The sequence below is a fragment of the Bos mutus genome, chromosome 26 (assembly GCF_027580195.1).
Source record: "Bos mutus isolate GX-2022 chromosome 26, NWIPB_WYAK_1.1, whole genome shotgun sequence".
In the NCBI taxonomy this organism is placed as follows: domain Eukaryota; kingdom Metazoa; phylum Chordata; class Mammalia; order Artiodactyla; family Bovidae; genus Bos; species Bos mutus.
Genome location: NC_091642.1, coordinates 6,491,723 through 6,517,416, shown reverse-complemented (window position 1 = coordinate 6,517,416; position 25,694 = coordinate 6,491,723). Strand labels below are relative to the sequence as shown.

General features: G+C 48.4%; 1 protein-coding gene across 1 annotated transcript in view; it reads right to left on the bottom strand.

Moving 5' to 3' along the window:
• The window catches only part of ADAM12 (ADAM metallopeptidase domain 12), a 394,288-nt gene that overhangs the window by 41,976 nt on the left and 326,618 nt on the right, over nucleotides 1–25,694 (bottom strand). The window contains exons 12-16 of the mRNA XM_070363357.1: nucleotides 23,072–23,249; nucleotides 18,538–18,627; nucleotides 16,866–17,061; nucleotides 2,081–2,189; nucleotides 1,773–1,971 (exon numbers count right to left, since the gene is read on the bottom strand). Coding sequence (XP_070219458.1) covers nucleotides 1,773–1,971; nucleotides 2,081–2,189; nucleotides 16,866–17,061; nucleotides 18,538–18,627; nucleotides 23,072–23,249 — 772 coding nt within the window. The remainder of the gene's footprint in view (nucleotides 1–1,772; nucleotides 1,972–2,080; nucleotides 2,190–16,865; nucleotides 17,062–18,537; nucleotides 18,628–23,071; nucleotides 23,250–25,694) is intronic.

Sequence of the window (25,694 nt, the reverse complement as noted above, 5' to 3'; positions counted from 1 at the left end):
TTTTTCTCTACTATTAAAAGATATAGGAGAGAACAGAACAGCCTAGTCCTTCACCTGGGCCAACAGAGACTCAAAGACTCCAGGAACCCAGGGTCCGAGAATCTTGCAAGGGAGATAGTAAAATACGGGAACTTTCCCCAAATGCTGACTGACAAGCATTATCGTTGATGACATAAACCATCAACAGAAATGCTCAACAGAGGAGAACAGACGCTTCCCTTGTATTTATCAAGCCTCTGCAGAGGCAGTAATTTGCTAAATGATACTGGGCTGGTTGAAAGAATTTAGTCTCATTTCAAAGGTGCATAATATAGTCCAGACTCATGGGATCAGGCTCTTTATCTCCCATAAAATGTTACAAATTGGTGGAGTCAAAGGAAGAAAAGTCGAATTTTTCGATTACAGAAGTATTTTTAATCAAGTAGGACCTTCCGATGAGACATTGACCATCTGACCCCAGCAGCTTATCTAAGGCAAGATGAATGCCCTGAGAAAGAAGTGCTGGTTGAAGCGGCTCTCAGGGCTGGTGGGGTCGTGGCCAAGGGGACTGGCACATTTCTGCTGATAAAAGAAACTGTTTGGGGTTGCAACGAGCACAGCAGGACCCCAGGCAGAATCACAGCGGATGGGTGCTGCCCCCTCACAACGCATGGCCCAGGCTCAAAGATGGCTTTCAAAGAACTGGAGCTCTGCAGGAAGGAGATCAAAGCACATTTAATTTTGCACATGAAGTGAAAAGCTCACTGATAAATTGAGTCCTTGGAATTTCAGTGTTCAGATGCACCTGGCCTTGGTTGTTCAAATCACCGTTTAAGTGGTGTCATTCTAATGTCAAGACTTGAATATAAATGAATGTGTGTGATTAAGGAGATACCCAGAATGTATAATGTGTTTCGCATATCATCCTGTTTCCTTAAGGATAAAGCATTGATGGCGTGTGAGGGAAGGGGGTGGGGTGGGGAGGAGGGGACTCCTGCCCTGGGGACCCAGCTGCAGGAGCTGGCTCAGAACCTTTTCTTTCTGCTCTGTGACCTCCTGTTAGTAATGGTTTCATATTCATTTTGAAAACGGGGCCCTAATCAAAGCATCTTCCTTCCTAAAATGTTAATTATTAACTTGCGATCATTCAGTCTGATGAGAAACTTTAGTGGGGGGAAAAAATCAATGTGGCAGAATGTGAAAATCTCAATTGTTTTTTTTTTTAATCACTGTGCACTTTATTCCTAACCTCCCTCCCCAAATATCTCAGTCTACCTTTCCCCCTTGTCTCCAAAAGAACCCCCTTTGGCTTTAAGCTTATCTCATCTCCTCCCCTCTCCTGTCCCTCTGTGGGGGTCTCTGAAACTAAATCTGACTTCCCATTCTGTCCAGGTGAGAACAAGTCCCTACTGTGCCAAAAACCCAGACCACATTTCCAAGAACAATATAATACGCTGCTGTGTTTCCTTCCAGAGTAATTTCCTGGCTGGAAACTCGCATAACACCCAGAGTGTAGAAAAGACTTCTTAACACTGAAGGGCTGAGAAAACAAGCTCAATTTCCCCAAATCTGCGATTTCCCCAAATCTGCATCTCAATGGTTGGACGAGGAGCTAGGATTTGCTTATTTATTCTTTTCCTTCTAGGTGCAAAGAACTGGATTTTAGAGGCAGCATTCTGAGAAGTGGATTTTGAAAAACAAACCATCCCTGTAACTCAGGTCTCGAACAGGACGTTTCTCAGTGGGTCCTTCCAGACTCACACTTGTGATGCAAGGGAGCATTTCGGGCTTACTTTTCCATCTGCGCACTTTGTGCCGGCAAGCACGAGCCCTGGGTCCGGCAAGTCATCACCCAAGTACACGTGGGTTCCACGGCACAGAATCCGGCCTCCTTCCTGCAGGGGGATATTCGTTTCTATGGAAACGGCATTGGTACCAATGACTGGTCGGCTGGCACCTCCTTGACACTGGATTTTTCCACACTTGGCGTCTCTGGAAAGGCAAGAACAGACAGTCCTCAAAGAGGGAAAGTGTGGAAGCAGCCCTAAGTGATCTAGGAGGTTCAAAGTTGTGGCGTGGTCAGGACACGGACCCCCCGTACCTCATCGAGCACTTGGCAAAGGAGCTCTTGGAATCTTTGCCGCAGTTGCCATAAGGGTCACCTGCGGAGTTGACTCTCTCAAAGCAGATCCCAGGGGCAGGTTTAGCACCTGAAACAGAAGCAAAGCAGCACTCTCACCTCCTGCAAGTGTTTGGGATAGTTTTCTTTGAACAGCCCTGGTGGTTCAGTTGGTAAAGAATCTACCTGCAGAGCAGGAGACTCGGGTTTGATCCCTGGGTTGGGAAGATCCCCTGAAGGAGGAAATGGCAACCCACTCCAGTATTCTTGCCTGGGAAATCCCATGGCCAGAGGAGCCTGGTGGGCTACAGTCCATGGGGTCGCAAGAGTTGCACACGACTTGGTAAAAGAAACAACCTCCTGGCTTTCTAAAGGCAGATGGGCTCCAGTGTCCGGAGAAGTCTCACCTGGCATCTTAGCTGATGCCTGAGCCTGCTCAGCTCACAGCAGAGCTTGCGTTCCATCACTCCCTCTTCTGGAGGGCTGCTCTGCGGGCCCATGACATGTGCAACCTCTCAAGAGGTGAGGTCCGGCTCTGGGACCAGACCCGACCCCACACCAAGGCGCTGAGTGGCTGGCTGTGGTCAAACAAGGAGGCTTGCTTTCTTGAACAACTCCCACATAATTCTGGCGAAAAAATGCAAGCTAAAGCAGGCTCCAAGGAATAATGATGACTAATGAGAAGAAGCAATGAGAGGGGCAGACAGAAAGAGAGAGAACGTGCAAGGCAGAGATCGCACGCCCCGTTTGCAGCCCCACAAAGCTCCCTGTTGGAGCAAGCACCGGCTTCGACGAATGCCTATGTTGATCAGGCAGAGACTGCCCTCAGAGGCCATGAGACGTAAAACCTCCCAGTCCTTTCACACAGCAGGACAGTGCCCAGCAGAGGGGGATGTGGGAGCCAGAGAGCTCAGGAAACGGTCCTTTTTAGCACATCTTCCGGCCAAGGAAAGCGAGAACATGTACCTGGGGTTTGCGTTGCGGGAGCTCCACAGGACTCTAGAATGCTCTGCATAGTGGCATCTGCTGAGGACTACGTGAGAAATTCAGGCAAAGTTGCCTTGTCCTTCAGAGTAAGCTGTGCCCTGTGCTGTGTCCTGGGCCTGCCTTCCTTTCCACATGGGTATCCTATCTGGGCACTCCCTCTCACGTCTGCCAGTATGCCAACTTCCCAGAGCCCAGTTTTGCCTCCTGCCCTTCTCTGTATCCTGCTCTGGGGAGGCTCCATCGCCTTCCAAGATGACCATGTTGTGATGGGCAATGCTCCCCTTCTCCCAGGGATCAGATGCTGTTCTTATTACTAAAAAGTCCATCTTTCTTCAACCTGATTCCTCATCAGACATATTCAGCATCCCATTAAAACACATAACAAACAAACAGGCAGACAAATGAAACAAAGCCCGTGTAGCAGTTGTGACCAGTCATGGGTTCAGCAGTTGATCTCTGCACTAAGCACCCCATCCTGGACCTCTCATTTCCCGTTCTCTGTTTTCTGGGGGGGAAAAAAGCATTTAAGAGAGGCCTCCCAAAGTCCTTCCAAAAGGCATTTACCTAAACTGGACACGTCTGACTCTTTGCGACCCCATGGACTGTAGCCCGCCAGACTCCTCTCTCCATGGAATTTTCCAGGCAAGAATACTGGATGGAGTGGGTAGTCATTCCCTTCTCCAGGAATCGAACCATCGAACCTGTGTCTCCGGTGGCTCCTGCATTGCAGTCAGATTCTTTACCGCTGAGCCTCTGGGGAAACCCCAAATATGTATAACCGAATACTATTCAGGCTTTAAAAAGAAGGAAACTCTGCCATTTGAGACAATATGGATGAACCTGGAGGACATTATGCTGAGGGAAATAAGTCAGATACAGAAAGACAAATACTGCATGATCACAGAATCCAAAAAAGTTGAAACCATAGACGCAGAGGGTAAAAAGGTCATTGCCAGGGGCTGCAGGGAGCAGGCAAGAGGGAGATATTATTAGTCCAAGGGTACAAAGTTTCAGTTACACAAAATGAATTCATTCTAGAGGCTGACTGTACAGCACGGTGACTATAGTTACTAATACTGCATTGTGTATTTAAAAATTTTCTAACACAGTAAATCTTATCTGTTCAGTTTTCTCATCACATACACATATACACATAAAAGTAAATTAAGAGGGTGGGAGGAATAGTTTGGAGGTGGTGGGTATGTTTACGGCATGGATTGTGGGCGTGATTTCAAAAGTGTATGCTTCTCTCCAAACCCATCACGGTGTGCACACTAAATATGCACAGCTTTTTGTATGCCAATCACAGCTCCATAAAATGGTTAAAAAAGCCTCTCTGTTTCCCACAGCACATCCCTTTCATCTGCAGTTTATTTTGACGCTGATCCGTTCTATTCTGTTGTATTGCTGTCACGGGAAATCTTATTTTTAGGCACAAGTGACCACTTACCCACAGTGAGTCTTCTGATTTTACTTTTTCCGTTTGCTCAGTGGGTGTGTGTTTAGGCTCTCCACAACCTAATTATCCATTCTGTTGCTTTTAAAAGTTCCTTTACCAGGATAAAGAAAGTGGAAGCAGGAAGTCACATCTTGGGAACAGTAATTAAACACGTAATAAACGTGGGCTTGTCTTTTCTTAACCTGTGTTGTCAGTTGATCTCAGTGAACCTCCTAAACCAGCAATGATTCACGAGAACCAGTGTAGACGCCCAGCTGGACTGTGAGAGTCAAGATGCGACGGAGAGACTAAGCAGTCAGGAGTACTCAGCCAGAACAAAGAAGGCAGTCATGCCACTTGCAGCGACGTGGTGGGCCTAGAGACGGTCATACTAAATGAAGTCAGAAAGAGAAAGGCAGATACCAGATGATGCCACTTATGTGTGATATCTAAAATATGCCACAGACGAACTTACCTATGAAAGAGGAACAGACTCACAGGCATAGCGGACAGACTTCTCATCACCCGGCGGGGAGGAGTGTGGCGAGGGGTAGGGGTGGATCGGGAGTTTGGGATTAGCCGACGCCAACGATTACATATAGAATGGATAAAGAACAGGTTCTACTGTATAGCACAGTGAAACGTATTTGATATCTTGTCATAAATTATGATGCAAAAGAAGATGAAAAGAACATCAATATACATATAATTGAATCACTTCACTGTACAGCAGAAATTAACATGACACTGTGAATCAACTATACTTCAATACAATAAATATTTAAAAAAAGAGTTCAGTAAGTAAACCATTCTCTCTGATGACTGATCTTTGGGGAAAACTGTGTTTTATATTCGTGCATTCACGAGATCTAAGAAAAACAAAAACAAATGTTGATCAAGTCCTTATTTCTTTTGGAAGGCCTCTTCATTTCTGATTTCTACAGGCAGTGGTTGTGCTGCAGCGCTGGAAGGTCTAGGGCTTAACTGGTGTCAACCCTACAAACCAGGAGACCCCGGTCACATTATAGGGAACTCCTGAGACGCTGTTCCCTTTGTACAATGAGGACAAGAACATCACCTGTCCTGAAGGTTCAGTGAGACCCCCAGGCTCTCAGTAAGCCTGTTTATACTGAGGACAGCCACCAGTCGTGGCGAAGCAGATGGCCTGACCCTGGATGTTAAAGATGGCAGAAGACATGAAGAGAGGAGAGCTCCTTGGAGCTGACCTCGTTTGCAACCCTACAAATGTAGGGAGCTACATTTGTAATGTTGCAAAAACTAGTTCAGGATGGTGTCAGTAGGGGCTTCATGCCTGTTTCCTTCCCAGAGGGTCATCCCCAGGGTCTAGTCCATCACAGGAAGCCAGTGAAGACTGTTGAATGATTGGGTATGTAACTCCTGGCCCCACCTTGGGAAATGAGAGGGAAGAAAGAGAATCTCCTTGATGGAAATTTTGGGAGGTTTTGTACATACTTTGCATGTTAAATAAAAGTACAGTCATAGCTCAGTGAGAAATGGAACATTTCTTACCAAGTCAGTAAACAAAGGATGTCCTAGTCATCAGTAACTGCAGCTGCCACTGATGCTGAGCTGGTGAGCCCTCAGGGCACTCAGGATATGAAAACACAGGATGCTGGCCCCAGATAGTTCAGGTCCATCACTCAGTCCTGTCCAACTCTTTGCGACCCCATGGACTACAGCATACCAGGCTTCCCTGTCCATCACCAACTCCCGGAGCTTACTCAAACTCATGTCCATTGAGTCAGTGATGCCATCCAACCATCTCATCTTCCCCAGATAGCTGAGGTGCATATCCAAGGATGATTTCAGCGAGCCCATCCTCTTACATATTCCCTTATATAGAAAAGCACAAAATCCCTCCATTTGAGATATCTGGCTTTCCTTTAATTAGCAATGACCTTTTGATGCTCAGACTACCTGCCCTTCATTGAAAAACTTCTGTATAACCTGGATGCCTCTCCTCACCTCCTCAGAGCAGTTTTCTCAGGGTTACTTGAGATGTTGCTTCCCAGGGTTGAAAGTCCTAAAAATTCCCAGTGAATAAAGCATAATTCTCAACTTTTAGGTTGGGAACATTTTTAAGTCGATATCAGGATGGCTCAGTGGTCAAGAATAGGCCTGCAAAGCAAGGGATGCAGGAGATGCAGACTGGATCCCTGGGTCAGGAAGATCTCCCTGGAGAAGGAAATGGCAATGTACTCCAGTATTCTTGCCTGGAGAAATCCCATGGACAGAGGGGCCTGGTGGGCTACAATCCGTGGGGTCACAAAGAGTTGGACACGACTGAGCACAGCACAGGGATCTCAGGTTCCCTCTACCCAACTCCTCTTCTCTTGTTTCAGTGAGTGGGGTTCCTGCTGCCCTGAGTCCTGTGCTCTTTCTGGGCGCTGCCCCAGCCAGCCTGGGCTGCCCCTCCAGAAGCTCATATCAGCACACAGGTTGCTGCCTCATTTTGAAAGAGGCAGCAGGAGTCCTCAAGCAAAGACACTTGAGTTTGATTTCCTTTCATTCCACTGAACCCTGGGAACACAGAGCGTCTTCCCTTGGAACTCCTTTCCTTGCCCTTAAACCAACAGATACAGTTGAAACGAATGGGGGCACTTTGGATCCCCAACGTGCCATTTGTTGGACCCCCCACTGTGAGGTATCGTGCTGGACACGGCAGGGAGTAGAAGCCATTCCTGGTCCGGGACGATCCTGCATGCCATGGAACAACTAAGCCTGTGCATCACAACCGCTGAGCTTGTGCTCCAGAGCCCGGGGACCACGATTACTGAGCACGCTTGCCAGCATACTGAAGCCTGTGTGCCCTGGAGCCCACGCTCTGCTACAAGAGAAGCCACCACAATGAGAAGCCCGAGCACAGCAACTAGAGAGCAGCCCCGCTTGCAGCAACTAGAGAAAAGACTGCACAACAGCGAAGACCCAGCACAGCCAAAAATAAAGAAACAAAGCCGGGTGGGGTTTGACCTGGAAAACCTATTCCACTCTGGGATGAATTTGCCCAGTGGCTCCAACAACGCAGAGTTCTAAAGATTAATTTTCTGGCTCTTGCAAGAAACTAGTCACTGTCTGTTTCCAAGAGGTTTGCTCATCTCAGCTCTTCTCCAGAACTCAAGGGAGCAGGAGATGACACGACACACGTCGCTGATGAGGTATCGGCGGGGCGTGTCATCAACGGGCACAGCACCGACGCTGTTGGCCACAACGTGCCAAGGAAGCTCAGTCTGGATGCCTAGCGGGTCATGATTTCATTGGCTACAGACACCTGGGGATAGAGCGATCTCTCTGTGAAGTCAGAGACCAGAATTACACCTGATCCTCTGTCATATACTCCAGGTTCTCATCTGGAGGATTAAGGGCAAGGACACTCTGATGGGTAGTTCGTGGTCAAACTCAATGGACAAGATCTTTCGCATCTCCATCCTCAAGCACTTAGGGATTGAAAATATTCAACTTTTATCTCATCAATACTCTGAAACTGCTGCTGTTTCAATGGAGTGGGGGGTGGGGGGCTGGGGGAAGTGAGAGACAGAGGTCAGAGGAGGGTGGGCAGAACCCTATTTATCACGCTGGTTCCATCCAGGTGAATAACACTTCTTACCCTGAAGTCTCCACGTTGGGATGAGAAGCCTTGCCTGAGAAACATGGATGTTTAAAGACAAGGGGGTTTACAGAGAAGGATAAATATCATGTGACATCCCTTCTATGTGGAATCTAAAAAGAAATGATACAAATGAACTTACTGACAAACCAGAAAGAGACTCACAAACTTAGGAGAATGAGATGATGGTTGCCAAGGGAAAGGATAGCTAGGGAGTTTGGGATGGACATGTACACACCACTGTATTTAAAATGGATAACCAACAAGGACCTACTGTATAGCACAGGAAGCTCTAACTTAGTGTTACGAGGCAGCCCTGGAGGAGGGGGGTTTCTGGGGGAAAATGGATCCGTGCGTATGTGTGTCTGAACCCCCTAGCTGTTCACATGAAATGATCACAACATTGTTAGTCGGCTGCACCCAAACACAAAATAAAAAGTTCAAAAAAAAAAAAGACAAAAGAGTTTAATAAGTGAAACTTAAATGAAAAAGTATCTAAGCAGTTGAAACTTGATCCAGATCACAGCATACTCTATTGCTGTTTCACCTCTGATCTCAGGCTATAGGACAGTGTCACACAAGGTTTGGGGCCACCTCCTGAGGCCAGCACGCCCCCAGCTAGAGGTGGGCACTGCTCAGTCCCACCTCTTGTGTCAAGGGGAGCGGTTTCCTCCACTGGTTTGGAGCAACCATAGAGATTTGTGAAAACGACTTGCAGAAAACGAGACTTCTGAAATTGTCTCATATCCCTTTTTCTAGGAACGGAAACCCCTTTTCTTATGGAAAATCCACTTTTTATGGTTCAAGCGGGGCTAATTTTCCCAACTAATGCCAAAAGCATGGGCATGAGATTCAAGTCTGGCCCCTGAGACTGCTCCATGTCACCAGTAATAAGTTTAGGTCAGTGATGGATACAGGACCAAAGCCAGTACATCAGCATCTTCCTTGGAACCTGAGTGCTGGAGCCGGCTGGATGAGGGGCCTGGGCTGCTTTGCTCCTGGGACCGCTGACCGTGGCCGTGTCCTTCAGGGTCTCCCCCATTACTACTCTCCCTTGAGCCTGGGGACCCCCTGCTCTCATTTGCCTTGGAGGGCTGTCCCCACCTTCCATCCATCACATTTGCCTTTTGCAATGTTTGAAGGCTCTGGTCTCACTGTAAAGCCCCCTGTGGACTGAAAAGGTGCCTCAGGCCTGTACAGAGCAGGTGTGTCCCAAGAATGAATGAATGAAAACCAGAGGGAACGCAATTCAGGGAAAGCACATCCTGTCTCTACCCCACTCCCTGTAGGAAGTCAGTTGTGGTTCCCTCAGAACAAAGCATCTTGGGTAAATAAACACAGTTTCCTGGTCTGCCTTGTCTGGGTCCTCACTTATTCATTTACATCAAGTGAAGTATTACCATGCTGGCTTCCCTCATAGCTCAGTTGGTAAAGAATCCACCTGCAAAGCAGGAGACCCTGATTTGATGCCTGGGTTGGGAAGATCTGCTGGAGAAGGGATAGGCTACCCACTCCAGTATTCTTGGGCTTCCCTGGTGGCTCAGCTGGTAAAGAATCCGCCTGCAATGCAGGAGACCCTGATTCGATTCCTGGGCTGGGAAGATCTCCTGGAGAAGGGGAAAGGCTTCCCAACTCCAGTATTCTGGCCTGAGAAATCCATGGACTGTATAGTCCATGGGGTCGCAGAGTCAGACACGACTGAGTGATTTTCACTTTCATCCTTTTCACTTAAGAGGAAAGAAGATATAAAGTCACAAAAAGACATTTTACTTCCTGGAAAGGTAAACTGTCATTCCCTCAACGTTTAGACACATTAAAAAGAATTCTATAAGCAAGGAAACCAGAAAGGGGGCTCCATGTCACCAGTAATAAGTGGGAGTAGACACAGCTCCTACAGTTGAAAAAAGCATCATCATAGGAAACAGACTAGAAGACGCAAACCAAGAACAACTTCCTGAGCACCCTTACCACTGGGACCTGCAGACACCAGGAAGGACAGTCAAGAGTGTGGAACCAGCCAGCCGGCGTTTATCTTAGAGACAGAGGGCTCAATAATTGAAAATGTGTAAATGACGTCTATCTGCTAGTAAGATGTTATAAAGGTACAGATCTGACTTCAAAGTTGCTGCACGTAAAGACGTCTGTCTTCATGAAGACAGGAGACTTCATATCTGTCTCATGAAAAGAAGTGACAGGTTTTCTTATCACTACTACATTACATCAATTTACAGCCTTTGAATTTTTAATAATGGAACACTTAGATGTTCTGCTATTATCAAAAGATGAAATTTAGCCTTTCAGAAGGATTTTTGACATCATCCTGCATTTTATCATTCTATAAGAAGTGATGGAGTTTAATTACCACCTTTATCTTCAGAGTGATATAACTTGTGATTTGGAAGTTTCCTATGTCATTATGTCTTTTGAAAGAGAGATGATGACATCTCGTATTAAGCCCACAATTTATGTGATCTAATCTTTCTTTAGGGTTTTCCCTTGTGGCTCAGGGGTAAAGAATCTGCCTGCCAATGCCGGTTTGATCCCTGGATTGGGAAGATCCTCTGGAGAAGGAAATGGCAACCCACTCCAGTATTCTTGCCTGGGAAATCCCATGGACAGAGGAGCCTGGTGGTGGACCATAGTCCATAGGGTCGCAAAAGAGTCGGACACGACTTAGCAACTAAACAGCAACATTTCCTTAAAATGAGTCCGTGATGCAAATACAGGTCCCCAATTCAGTTGCGTTGGCTCCTCCTCCCTGGGGTCACTAACATCCCTGCCCCTGTTGCTAATTCCACAAAGGCATCTTCACAAGTGACCGCAGCCTGCTTGTCCTCCCCGTCCTCCCTCTGCTTCTCTTCTCCACACTGACCTTCACCTCCGTGGAAAAACAGAGCCCCAGCAAATACATTCTCTCATTTCCTTCTTGCACAACGGAACAAAAAAGAGACTTTCCTGCCTCCTAAACAGTATGACTCTTGGCAAGATCACTCTTCTTCCCACTTGTAGCCTGATGCTGTGGATGTTTGGAAATGTACCGTTCCCGGTGTGTTGTCATAAAGAAAGTCATTTAAACCAGCCCTGCCGGGCTTCCCTGCTGGTGCGGTGGTAAAGAATCCACCTGCCAGTGCGGGAGATACGGGTTCCACTCCTGGTCCGGGACGATACCGCATGCCGTGGAACAACTAAGCCTGCGCACCACAACTGCTGAGCTTGTGCTCCAGAGCCCGGGGACCACAATTCCTGAGCACACGTGCCACAGGACTGAAGCCCGTGTGCCCTGGAGCCCACGCTCTGCTACAAGAGAAGCCACCACAATGAGAAGCCTGAGCACAGCAACTAGACAGCAGCCCCGCTCGCAGCAACTAGAGAAAAGCCTGCACAACAATGAAGACCCAGCACAGCCAAAAATAAAATAAATTTAAAAAGTAAAAATAAACCAGCCTTGCAGATAAACACTGCAGAGGCACCGGCCCGTAAAAATCGTCTCACCAGCTCACACCACATCAATCAGGTGACGCTATTTTCTGGTGAGTGATAAAATAGATAAAACTAAGATAATTTCAGGATTTCCTTGATGCAGATTGTTTGTGGCTCTACACACACAGTTATCTGCAAGATTAACTTCCAAGTAACGTTTTCAGTTATCATGCTAGTGCTTCACATAAACAACATTGGCAAAAGTAAATTTTCTGCCTGAAGAAACATATCCAGCTGTATTTCAGAAGGAAATGTTTAAGGTCATGTCGCATTGACAGAAAATCTTTGTGGCTATTAAGCCTGAAGCAGACAGAGGGCTAAATACAAGGTCCGGTTTGAGCTGCAGGTAACATTTACGTGTTTGACATTAACTGATAAAGTTTTGAGATTCAAGATTTGTGGGAGAAGCATCAGTGGGGGAAAAAAATGTCAATTCCAAGCCGACAAGGATACCATTGTTGAATAATCGTTAATTATTGTTAATAATCGTTAATAATCAATGATATCAATATCAATAATCAATAATAACGTTAATAATCGTTAATAATCAATAATTATTGTTGAATAATCGTCAGGAAAGCAAGCAGATGAACAACTCTCACAAAAAGTATTCTAAAACTATATTACTTTGCTTGTTAGGAGTTGCAGGCATATGTTTTGAATTTTCTATCATTTTGTTTGTAGAAAGATTTGGAAGAGGATTATTTTATTGAAATATAAGGCTGGATTGAAAAACGTCCCTCTCAAAGGAATTAGTTAGTTGGGAGGAAGGGCTTCCACTGGCCAGCGTTTGGGTAGCCAGATCTGGGGAGTAACTGATGACTGTTTCCTGAATGTAACAGATGATGCTGGCCAGGTTGCCGGGATGCCAGCATCAGGGGCTGGCAGAGCAAGTACCCTAGATTTCTGAGTCATTGGGCTTCCTAGGGGCTGAAAGTGACCCCAAAGTACACATGGTCCCGATCCCAGAGCATTTGCTAAAGGCTGGGAAATGAAAGACTATATCCTGAGCTCATCGCATGCTTGACAATAAGTTTTCCTCTTCTGAATCATGAAAAGTTAATGCAAACCGACCACAGTAACAGCAATATACTGCTCTCTGCCTGCTGCAGCTAGGGGGCTGGGACCCAGCTGAGGAAGTGACCTCTGCCCCGGGAACTGTGACGGTCCCATCCTGACTCTACTGCAGGTCCCAGGCGAGAGTGCACTGGGGCTATGGGAAGCGTGTCCCTCTGGCAGAACCAGGGCTCTTGGTCGGCAACTCACAAGAGCAGGACATGGCTGAATAGTTATCGAATGAGAGTGCATGGTGGTAGACAGGGCTCTCTGTTCTCCAAGCCACAGCCCAAGCTCTGGACAAGCAGAAGAGCCTACGGTTCCCCTGGGCTGGGTCCCTGTTCCTGTGCACCTTGGCCCCTGCTGTTCTGGACACAGGAAATCCCTTCCTCTCCTACCTTGGCAATGACTACTCCAGGGCAACCTTGTTTAGGACCCTTCCTGCTCTAACCACCACTCCCTCCAACCCTGCCCCAGGCTGAGCCCAAGGCCCTCCTCTTTTCCCACCAGATCACGGCCCTCCCCACAGCCCCAGGCACTGTGCAAGCTGCAAGTTACTGCACGCTATACATGTAGTATATTCATAGACATGAAATAGACAAGCTACAGTAGAGGACAACAAAATACCCACGCAGAAGGCATATTACTCTCCCCATTTTCACATGAGGAACAAGAGCTGAGCAACTTGCTGAAGGTTACCCTTTTAGAAAGTGGTCCATTCAATGCCCCTGGACCCCCAAGAGGGCCTTATGTCCTAATCCTTGAACCCTGTGACTATGCGACCTAACTTGGCAGAAGGGACTTTGAGGATGTGATTAAGAAATCGAGATGGGAAACGATGCTGGGCAACCTGGATGGTCCAATATAATCCCAAGAGTTCTTGTAAGAGGGAGGCAGAGGATCAAAGTCAGAGATAGAGATCTGACCGCAGAAGTGGAAGTCACAGAGACAGAGATTTGAAGATTCTGTTCTGCTGGCTTTGAAGGAGGGTGAAGGGGCCACGAGCTAAGAATCGCGGACAGCCCCTCAAAGTTGGAAAAGGCCAGCAAACAGATGGTCCCCCAGAGCCTCCAAAGGTAACACTGCTCTGCCAGCATCTTCATTTTAGGACTTCTGACCCCAGGAACTAGAAGATGATAAAGGCGTGGTGTCATAAGCCACTGTGAGAGCAGGCACAGGAAGCTTACCCGGTGTCCGTGAACTGGAGAGCTAGGCTGTCGCACTGATATAAGGAGAGGAACACTCTTCATTAGCAAAGCGGGTGGTTGAAGGCCCTTTTAAGAACCCCCAGGTACAGGGAGCCCCTGAAGCTTCTGGCACCAAGTCTCAGTGCTCCTGAGGGTGTCAGTGTGATGACTGCAAGTACTAAGAGGGTCAAGAGAGATGGATCCCAAGAAGCCACCAGCCCGGGGGACTCTCCCAACCTAGTCCCCACGCCGGTTATTTCCAGGAACTGGGCACTTCTGACATCAGAGATGTGTAGTTTGTGTGCTATGCCCCTCAGAGGAAGCCCGCCGTTGCTGGGCAAGGGCCCCCTCCGTCACAAGGGTGAGTGGGAGGGGAGAGAAGGGGCCAGCCCGGACCCTGGGGCCGCAGGCCCCACCGTTGCTCGCAAGGACGTGGCAGGTCCAAGCAGGTAACTCCCTACCGCTTCTGCTCTGGAGAAGCTCAGCCTGTGAGTCACGCCGTCAAGTCTGTCCGTCTCTCTCTCCCTGGTCAGGCAGCTCAAGAAGGACTAATCAGATGAGATAATGAACACCAGCCTCGGTCACCATGAATCACAGGCCCGCAGCCAGCTGAGTCACTCAGTGGCAGGGCTGAGAGAGCTGTGGGGCTCCGTCTGAGCTCACCCTGGAGCCGGGGCCAGATGCTCTAAGTCAGCAGGGCACCCAAGGCCGCGCTTTCCTCCAACAGCTCCGAGTGCTGTGTGTGCTCTGGCCCCAGAACGCTGCTTGGAAGGGAGCGTTGCAACTAAGTCCCCTGTAACTCAAGACGGGGAGATTACCGAGTCTGGGGAGAGGCTGGGCAGGCACGGCCACTAGGGATGCTTCGGGCCACAAAGGTTTGGCCTGGGGAAGCAGCGCTGACCCAAAGTGACCCCACTCAGCTAAAAGGTGTCCGGTCACTCAGCCATTCAGAGCCCATACAACCGTGTGATGTGCAGATAGTGAGTGCCTCCTCAGCGCTTGTCATCGGGAAGCGTTTGAAGCTGTGAGTCCTACCTTGCCTGGAGGCCCTCCTGTCCAGCTGGGGAGGAGGTCTGGGGGCTGGTCAGGTTCCAAAGCCCAAGCACTAAGGCTCCGGGTACCGCCACTTCCTCTTTCTACCCACCCAAGTTCCTCAGCTGACTCACTGGAAAAGCCCCTGATGCTGGGAAAGATTGAAGGCAGGAGGAGAAAGGGGTGACAGAGGATGAGATGGTAGGATGGCGTCACCGACTCGATGGGCATGAGTTTGAGCAAACTCGAGGAGATCATGAAGGACAGGGAAGCCTGGCAGGCTATAGTCCACGGGGTCGCAGAGTCAGACGTGACTTGGTGACTGAACAAGAAGCTCATCAGCGGAGCCTGAGGCCTTGGGAGAACTTTCAGAGAACGAGATAAATGGAGGCATGGTGAACGCCTTGTTGCTGCATCCGGGCTGCGCTCTCTTCTCCTTCAGAAGGTCCCCGGTGCACAGGAGCACTGGCTTGGCTGCAGGATGGTGGTAGTGGGCTCCACGAGAGCCCCCAGTCCTAAGCAATGTCCGCTCTGTCCTCCATACTCAGGCCATTGCTTCCACATCATGCTTCAAACCCAAGCTGAGGTTCAGTCACTGTTATTTGCCCTCATCACTCCTAAACCCCAAACCCCACCATCAAAGTCGGACAGAGGCCCGTTGGCTCTCTCTCCCCTACAGAGCCCGAGCTGGCCTGGCCCCCTGCCTGGGCCTGGCTGACCACAGAGGCCTTGCCACAGCTGGGGCCTCTGGCCAGAACCAAGGCCGCCCTGCAGCCAATGGGAAGGGGCAGAAGAAAGACAAGATCACTGACACGGTCTTGGAAAATACCTGCTGTGGAATTCACTGTCAGAATACTGGGTGCAGGAACAAGGGGCCAACCCCGGGGTGACGAGCTCCTGCTCTGGGCCGCCCTGCCCTAGGCCCTGGGTCTCTGGCCCCGGAAGATGGGGCAACGGAGGACAGAGACACAGAAGGGACGGGGCCTTCCCCCTTTCACTTCTGAGCATCTGTTTAATGTTAGAGCTTCTGTGGAACTTGGGTTCGAGGCCTGGCTCTTTGGGGTGACAGCCTAGCACGGGAACTCGGCTGGACTCGGTCACAATCCCAGCCTCGCGACCTTGGGAAATGACTTCCGGCCTCTGAGTCTGAGCTTCTGCCTTCCGTAAAGCTGCGGTCATTGTCTCCACCTCAGGCGTCCTGTCCTGGGAGGTTTACGCAAACCAGGCTGAGCCCAGGTCCAGGGGCCCGTGGGCAGGAAGTGATGAACCATCTCTCAGGGACCCGACCACAGAGGCCGCTTCCTGGCTACCTTCCCACCTGGGTGCTTTTTTTCTGGGACACACGCCTCTGTCCCTCTGCTTTCAGAACAAAAAGGCATTCAAGGCCCTTGAACACCTGTCTCCGAGCTCTTCCTCTGGCGTCCAGGCCTCCCACGCTGGGCCCTCCCTCTGAACATCCTTCCCCATCACAGACGCACGCATCAGCTCGGCTCTGGCCTTCCTGAGGCAGCCCCCCCACCCCCCACCGCCCGTCGCCCCCTGGCTGCACCGACGTCCTCTCTGGCACCCTCTGCCTGCGGCTGGGGCTGTCATTCAAGCGTCAAGAAGGACTTGGCGCACAATCAGGGTTGTGGGCGGGGATGTCCTGCCGCGTGTCTGCCCGGCTCCCTGTTAAGCCGTCTGAGGGCAGCGGTCCTGGCTGATTCAGCCCTGTCTCCCCACGGGCACACGGAAGGTACTCATACGTCTCTGGCCAGACCATTCTGTTGTGCCTTGGGGCGGGCTCCAGACAGCACCCACTTTTGCGTGCCCTGCGCCAAGCAGGCCCCGGTCGCACCACAAAGCCCATCACTTCAGCCCAACAGAAGGAAGGTTCTCGATAGCACGCTCTGGGAGGGATGCTCACGGAAACAGAGGGCGGGCTTCGCAGCCTCAGCCCCCAGGTTGGTGGGGGCCACGTACCTGGTCCCCAGAGGGTGACGCACTGCTGCTCATGGGTCTGGCAGATGCCATTGTAGCAGTAGCCATCCACCCCCTGGCATGGGTGCCCATCGTGCAGGTACACATTGGCTGGGCAGTGAGGACTGGCCCCAGTGCAGAACTCCGGGAGGTCGCAGGCGTTGCTGGGGTCCCTACACGCGGTTCCCGCCGGCTTCAGCTGCAAGGAGAGGGCAGTTTATAAGCACCTAACTGCAGGAAACGGGGAAGAGTGGTCCCAGTAACACTCTGGGTAGATGGGAGCAGGGCTACCCCGTGTAGCCTCATGTAGACGGGTGCAGACTTCAAAGGAAGTTCCCTTTACTGAAGGGAGAGCTCGTTAAGTAAACAGTCTCCCTCTGGGATTCACCTTTCCACTGTGGGTGGTAGGGGCAACTAAGATGCAGCTCTTTTTAACTTCCTGCAACATCAAGTTTTCCTGGTAAGCAGACAAGCTGGACGCTGGCCCCTGGGCCTTGGAGGAGTGGGGTGCTACCTGATGGACCCATCGATTCTTAAGAACAAGATCTCTGGTCACCAACACCATCACTTGTTTTAAGATGACATTTGCACTTAAAGCATTCACTTTTGTGGGCAAGATGACAAAAATCATCCCAAGGGCATACTTGCAACAGTGATTTTACTTTGCAATCAAATCACAGAGCTGGAAACCTGTCTGTAGGACTTTACAGGGGCAGGGAGAGAAGTAGTAAACCAGAGGAGCCACACAGGATGTTAAGGGACCATGCAAACGATGCCTCATCTTTTTGATGTTGAGGAGCGTATGGCTCAGGGTAGCTTGTCTGAGGTTATAGAGCCAGTGACCAGCCCCGCCTCAAAGCCCCCTCTCCAGGGACTTCACCACCAACAGCTGCAAGCCAGGCGTGTCAGCTTCTTTAACATCCCCATGAGCTAATCACAGGAAAGGGGTGAAGGATACTTTAAGCTGAATGTGAAATGTCACAGTGCACTTTGGAAACACTGCGCTTCTGCCTGGGTGGCTAAGAGGGAGTTTCCTGCAAGCAGAAGGTCAAGATCAATTGCTTAATTAAAAGGAAATAAAACTCTACCCTTGGAACATCTGAATCAAAAGCTCAGACTTCGACTCTGCCAGATCTCAGCTCTGAACAGTGAGACAAACGATGGAACTGCCAACACGAATGCAGTCAGGGTGGCAGAGTCTAAAACTGCCAACTTGGCTGGACTGGGTCAGCCAGCACCTTCTGTCGGGGGTCGTCAAGAGCAAGATGCTGAGGTCGTGGAGAACAACCCACCCAGCACCTCAGCCAGCAGGCAGACATTCTTGGGATGGAGCGGAGGGACCTGATGTGAGTACTCCCTGCTAGAGGGGGAACTGGTTCTCAAAGACTTTCTCCAACAGCACGACCAGAACAGTTAATGGGGAGCCTGAGTTTTTTGGTCCAATTCCTTTCCAGCTCATAAATTATTTACTACAGATGACTTAGCATTAAAATGTGCATTTCACACAAAGATTAGAAGATAATAAAAATAGGAGGTAGAGAGTACCAGCTTGCATGATGAGGACCACAGTTTCCCCAGCAGTGAGCGCTGGGAAATCACCCTGCCCTGTAGCTAGCCCTGCGTTGGTGTTGAACCTGCAGAACCCATGGGTGACCTTGGGAGCAGGAGGACTCACCCGGCAGTTTTCACAGCACAGTCCGTGCGCGCAGACAGCGTCTGGCTTCAGGGCACAGGTGGTGGCATTGCAGCAGAGATTCTGACATTCCTGGAGACGGGAAGAGGTTTGACAGGGTCACCGGGGGGCCACTACTCACCAAAAGAGAAGGTTGCACCTTCAGTGACTGGAAAGGGAAGAAAGAACCCGAGGGCCTGGCTCTTGAGCTGAAAACCAGCCTGACCGAGGATTATCTTCCTTTGGAAGAAAGCAGAGCTTCTGGTAAGTGTTTATGAACTGCCTGGGAGTGCATGTCCCTGGGAAAAGTCAGTAGCACTCAAGCATCTTTCACGATGGGGTGAGGGATGGGGACAGAAGGCTGGCTGGCTCCAGAGGCCATTTGCATCGGCAGCGGGTGGGGCCGTGTGTATGTCTTCGAGGACCGCAGGCCTCAATGCAGTGACCTGTATCAGGATCACTGGAGCCTTTGAATGTGTTTAAAAGTCTCCATAGATGCATACAAACTTAACTCTTCAAAGACTGACCCAGAGTTTAACCGAGAGCACAGTGGCAGGAAATGAAGTCAAACTAGTTGTGTTTGAACCACAGCAGTCCAACCTGGAGCTGCAGCTGGACTCTCGGTCAGCACAGGGAGGGTGTCTCACCCACCAAGACACTCCTCAGGTCAGAAAAGCGCCTCAGAATGAGCAAGAGACCGGAAGGAGGTCTGTGGGCTGTGCCCATAGATTTGCAAGGGATTTAAACAGGTCAAATGGTAGATGGATGGTCCTCTCTGAGATAAACACGAGAGAGGAAGTGAACTCCTGTGTTATGCTGCATTTCACAGGTACCCAAGTTTTTGTCACATAAAGAAACAAGAGGCTATAGTTTTGCTTAGCTCTCAACAGAAGGCCTGCACATATCTATTCAATGTATTTATGACATCGTGGGCTTTAGGACATTCTGGTAACTTGGAGTTGACACACTTTAGAAGAAATTGAATTGCCATTAGAAAGGGGAGCTCAACAGAATCTTCAGAATTGAGTTGATCAATGTCCCTTTATTTTCTCTTATATATGGTTTGTGCTGAAGAATTTATGTTATTGGCTACAGGCCCATCACATACTATTTTCATAGTGTAACAGTTTACTCCCCAAACCATCTCCCATGAATGAATTTATCATCAGTATCATAAATGCAGTGAATAAAACATTGATAACCCAGAAGATTTATGGCTCAACCAGGATATGTCAACTGTATCCCGTGTAAAACTCTATGAATGATGTTCCCAGTGACTGCTCACTCCTATTACACATACACCCCAGGTTATTCAATTTTAAATTTGCTCAAGGACTTCATAAACATCCAGAGTGTGTAATATATACAGTAGGAGAAAACTGCCAACCTGAAGCCAATACTGTAACTTTCAGGATAGTAAGGAATTCCAACTCATGGATTTACAAGCCTAAAACATTCAGGAACTTGTTGTGTTTTTATAAGCGGAGTCCATCAGTGGTAATGCTGATCAGTGTCACTGCAGGTGTGACGATGCTGTCCTGTACGGATGCGCTAAATGGCTCTTCTAATGGCACGTGGGCTGCTGACAGATCACAGACTCCCTTGCACTTCTAAGGTAAATCAGCCATCCTAAAACTCGTTTGTAAGACCCTTTAAGAACCAGGTCCCAATCCCCCCGAAGAAACTGCTAAATAATATACACAGAAGTTCAAATGGAAACGAAGCCAAATAGCATGGTTTTGACTTCAAAAGGGATTGATAATGTGAGCAAGATAACTAAGTTTAAAAGATATTTGCAAGCTACTGGCATGCAATTGACTTTAAACAAGGAGATAAGGCTGCTTTTTCAACCCTATTAGCTTGGAAGAATGAGCGAGTTGTCAGGAAACCCTTATGGTGGATATAAATCTAATGTCCCGGACTCAAGGCTTCAGTACTCACTTGCCTTTTAACTACCCAGAATCTATTTCTTCTGCAGAACTCTGTTTATCAGAAGAGACAAATGCTTCATCCGTTGGTGCAGCTATTATTTTAGTGTTCAGTAGAGAAGTTCAACAGAGTTGACAAACGCTCAGCCTCCAACGACTGAAGAGTAATGAAGCCGTGAGAGGATTTTCAGCAAATGCCCTGATTGTCATTCTTGGGTTGTAGGTAGTAGGCAGAGGTTCCTAGTAACCATGAACTGGGCTGAGGTAACAATGCATCTTCTTGAAAAGAGTGGCCATTATTTCTGAGAGCAGAAGCTGGGTCCCATCGTGAGCTGGGACAGTGGTTCTGACCCATTTACTCACCGAGGTGGTGACACCAGAGTGGTGGTGTCCAGGGATGCATGGGCTGATAGGAAACAAAGGCATGATGGTTATTTACCGTGCTTGAGCGCTGAGTGGGGGAATAAAGAACCCAGGTTCACTAAAGTATTGGTCAGTTTGGAACCTGGAAATGGGCTTTCATACCATCAGAGCGCAGTGTGACCTTAAACCTTAAAAAGTCAACAAATAAAAAAAATTAAAAATTAGAAAACTAAAAATTGAGGCAAAAAGCTTGCCCGTGACTTTCAAAGATTTCTTGGGAGAAAGAACTCTGGATGAAGAGATTGAGAGTTCTCTTCAGATATCAAGGACTTATTAAATGAGGGCCCTCCACATAGAATAACATGCAGGGAGAGTATAGCTCTGCCTAAGCAAGGAGTCTGGGTTCATAAAAATCTGTCCTGCAAGGCAGTAAGTTGCCTGGAGAGACAGTAACCTCCCTGTCAAAGCTGAATGACTCCTTGATGGGGGTAAAAGAGAAGGTCACAATATCCATGGCAAATTTCAGGCACTCAAGGATTTGCTGATGCGATGCTGGTGACGGCAGTGGAGATGAAGATGAGGCGGTGGTGGAAATGACAACAGTGATGTGGTAGAAATGGTAACCGTGGTGACATTCACCCTGCTGATGTGGAGGGAGGAAGGGATGCCGGTGGTCATGCTGGTCTATGGAATAAATGACTCTGGTAATAGAGTCATCCCAAACCTGAGAGTTCATGGCTTCAGGGAGAGCTGCCAAATTTATTCAAATTAATAAACAATTACAAGGAGCTCAAACAAAAGATAAACCATTTCAAGTCAACCTGACCTCTCCTGAGAAACAGGAGTAATTTAAACTGTTTTTTTTCCTTTAAGCAATTAGAAAAAAAATCTCTGAACAATTTCCCCTTTGTATAACCTATCCCATGATGGTTTCAAGTTTTCCTCCACTCATCAAAAAGAGTTTCTGTAAGGCCATAATTAGGATTTTGTTCCTGTGTAGTAACCAAGCTTTGTGTGCTGTGAGCAAAATTAAACAGCCTCATGGACAGCGCCGTGACCCTGGGTGAATCCTGAATTTAGCAAGGGCACAGAAACACTTGATCAACCTGCCTCTTCAACCCCCGTCCCCGAACACTTATATTCACTTTTAATATTCTTACAGGAATGGTCAGATAGAGTCCAAGATTATTCCTGCTGCCATGGAAAAGCTCAGAGGATTGGAGAGGGTGGGATATGATGAGGAGTCCACAACCAGCTGTTTGTCTGATGAACACAGCGATGCAAGGGAAGTCTCAGAATCTCAGCACAAGTCTCCTTCCATCCTAGAATCCCCCTTTGAGAGCAGCCCTCCAAGATGTGCTCTTCCTAAGCCCTCACCAGGCCCATTTGTGAATTTAGCTAATACCCACCTTGAACTTGTCTACCACTGCAGCTTGCATAAGCTCCCAGAGCGGGACTCGCACGTGTAGACAGCCTGCTATGCAACCGGGTGACTTTGATTTATTCTAAACACAACCTTCTCCAAACTTTGAGGGGGCTCTTGTTTTACCAGGCAGTCTCGCTGTGCCCTTTCTCTCTCCTTCCCAAGATTATTCAGAGATTTAAAAAAAAAAAATGGCTGCTACAATTTTGATGTTGATTAACTTTACCCTGGGCCCTATGAAAGCACGAAAATGTCCTGACAGTGGCTGGAAAGCAGGGTGAAATAAGCCTTTTGCTGGATTAAAAATGTTCTCTGCTCTGGCTTATTGCTTCTGAAAGCTGACAAGCTGAGAGGCAGGAGACTGGGAGCCTCAGGTCACACATACAGAGGAGGCTGCAGAGACAAGGGCAGAATTTCAACTCGGGAGGCCGCTCTTGGTTAAACATGAACGCTGCTTATTCAAATTCCCCTCGGGCTGCACACCTTGCAGAGAGAAAGACTTGGGGCTTACTAGCCATTTGAAGCCAGCATTCCAAGGCTTTCTTCTCTGTCAAATTCAAAGCTAAATGCTTTTTCATTGTTCTTGTCCTCATCTTCCCGAGACTGCCGTGTCCTTCAACAGAGAAGATTCTTTATCTCTTTAAACCAGTGATACAGCTTAATTCACGCAATACTTAGCATTCAAGAAGGCCAGCCTGGCTTATGAAGCTTGCTCAAGGTGGCCCTAGGACTTTCCCATCCTGATTCTCCAGCACTATTCAAATTCTTGCTGGTTGGCCCAGCTGTAAACGTGAGACAAATGTCCTGTAAACGTTTCTCTTACCTCTGGTTCCCCACAGTCACATTCCTCTCCTTCTTCAACGTATCCATTCCCGCACTTCTGGCCCCCGAAGGACTGCTTCACTTCCGGCAGGTTGAACAGACACATGCCCATGCCCTTCTGCAGGCTGGCCTCCAGGTCCTTCCTGCTGCAGCTGCTGAACATCATGGGGAATGGGAACCTGCAGGAAGGAGGCCGGATGTCAGTCGTCAGGGAACAGAATGGGCTGTGCATCACCCTTCTTGTGCCAGTGCACGTGGTACCCACGGGCATCATCTGGGCGGGTGGTCACTCTCTCAGTGAACAAAAGCTTGAATGCTCTAAAATGAGGCACCTTCTAAACCCTGCGTCCAATCCTGCACCGTTCCAGCACCACTGAATGAGGAAGTGCTACCGGCTCAGTCATATCTTGGCTCTTTGTGATCCCATGAACTGTAGCCTGCCAGGCTCCTCTCTGTCCACAGAATTCTCCAGGAGAGAATACTGGAGTGGTTTGCCGTTCCCTTCTCCAGGGGATCTTCCTGACCCAGAGATGGAACCTGGGTCTCCTGCATTGCAGGCAGATTCTTTACCGTCTAAGCCACGGGTGCTTTATCCCCCAAGAAATGATCCTTGGATGGTTTTCAAATCGACAACTCTAGACAGTGTCTCATTGCAGACATCATTAATAGTTCTGTGTGAAATGATATGATGGAGAGTGAAGACTCAGGACCCGTAGCTTGTAATATAACTATGTGAGGAAGTTTTCTAACTTCATTGCTCGGAATGGCCATCATCAGAAAGTCTACACATAATAAAGGCTGGAGAGGGTGTGGAGAAGAGGGAGCCCTCCTACACTGTTGGTGGGGATGTAAATTGGTGCAGCTACTAGGGAGAACAGCATGGAGGGTCCTTAAAAACACTAAAAATAGAGTTACCGTATGATTCTGCAATCCCACTCCTGGACATATATCCAGAAAAGATGAAGACTAATTTAAAAAGGACACATGCAACCTATGTTTATAGCGGCAATATTTACGATAGCCAACATGTGGGAACAACCTAAATGCTCATCAATAGATGAATGGATGAAGAAGGTGTGGTCCATGTATGTACAAGGGACTATTACTCAGCCATAAAAAGGATGAACAATGCCATCTGCACCAACATGGATGGACGTAGAGATTACCATATTAAGAGAATTCAGAGAAAGACAAATCACCTGATATCACTTATATGTGGAATATAAAAAATAATAAAAATAAACTTATTTACAGAAATAGACTCTCAGACATAGAAAACAAACTTATGGTTACCAAAGCAGAAGGGAGAGAGGGATAGATTAGGGGGTTGGGGTTAGCAGATAACAAACTACTATATATAAAACAGATAACCAACAAGGAGAAGATTCTTGAGAGTCCCTTGGGCTGCAAGGAGATCAAACCGTCAAACCTAAAGGAAATCAACCCTGAATATTCATTGGATGAACTGATGCTGAAGCTCCAATACTTTGGCCACTTGATGTAAAGATCTGATTCACTGGAAAAAGACCCTGATCCTGGGAAAGATTGAAGGCAGAAGAAGAAGGGGACGACAGGGGATGAGATGGCTGGATGGCATCACCAACTCGATGGACATGAGTTTGAGCAAGCTCTGCGAGCTGGTGATGGACAGGGAAGCCTGGTGTGCTATAGCCCATGGGGTCTCAAAGAGTTGGATGCGACTGAACAACAAAACCAACAAGACCTAATATATAGCACAGGGAATGATATATTAATACATATCTTTTAACAACCTATAATGAAAAGAATCAAAAAGTATATATAACTGAATTACTTCACTGTACACTAGAAACTAACACATTGTAAATCAACTATACTTCAATTAAAAATAGTAATAAAGGCAATTGCTACCCTGAGGCAGGGGGAAGGTACAAATGACTGAGCTTATCAGCTCCCTGGCTTCACGGACATCATTTCCACAGGGGGACAGTGGTCAGAGCACAGCTGATACTGGTTTGGACCCATGAAGGGCAAATTGCTGTCTCCTCAGGCACAGCCTTAAAAGAACAGAGGAGGTCAGAAGTGCGGGTCCTGCTCTTGTCTCTAAAAACCAGGCCTGCAAAGGATGTGGCCAAGTTGGCCGATGTCCCCACAAAGCTCAATCTCTCCCTTCCCTGGCCGCGAGGGGTGTGCCAGCCCCCTCACACCTGGACGGGCTGTGTGACAATTCTTGGTGACGGAATTAGCAGGGGTGAAATGGCATGCAATTAAGTGGAGATTCCTTCCTATTCCCCGTGGCCAGCTGAGTTCAGAGCATTCCAGCATCCTAGCAGGGAATGAGGCAGAACGTCACCTGCTCCCGACTCACCGCACAGCGCAGATCCCCACAGCAGCACACGGAAGGGAACCCCCGCCCAGGACGGTAAGCCACTGGAAACTGGGGCTTCTTCCTACAGCTGCTAGTGTTCCCTAACATATACACAACATCTGACTCTCTTACGAACGCATTTCCCCATGCCTTAGGCAGCAATTATAAGGGCTAAGCCCACCAGAAACCCAAGTTTTATCACTTAGTGAGCCAGCAGAGCCTGCCCACCAGCAAGCCCAAGCATCCTCTCCCACGCTGACGTTTAGAGGATGACATT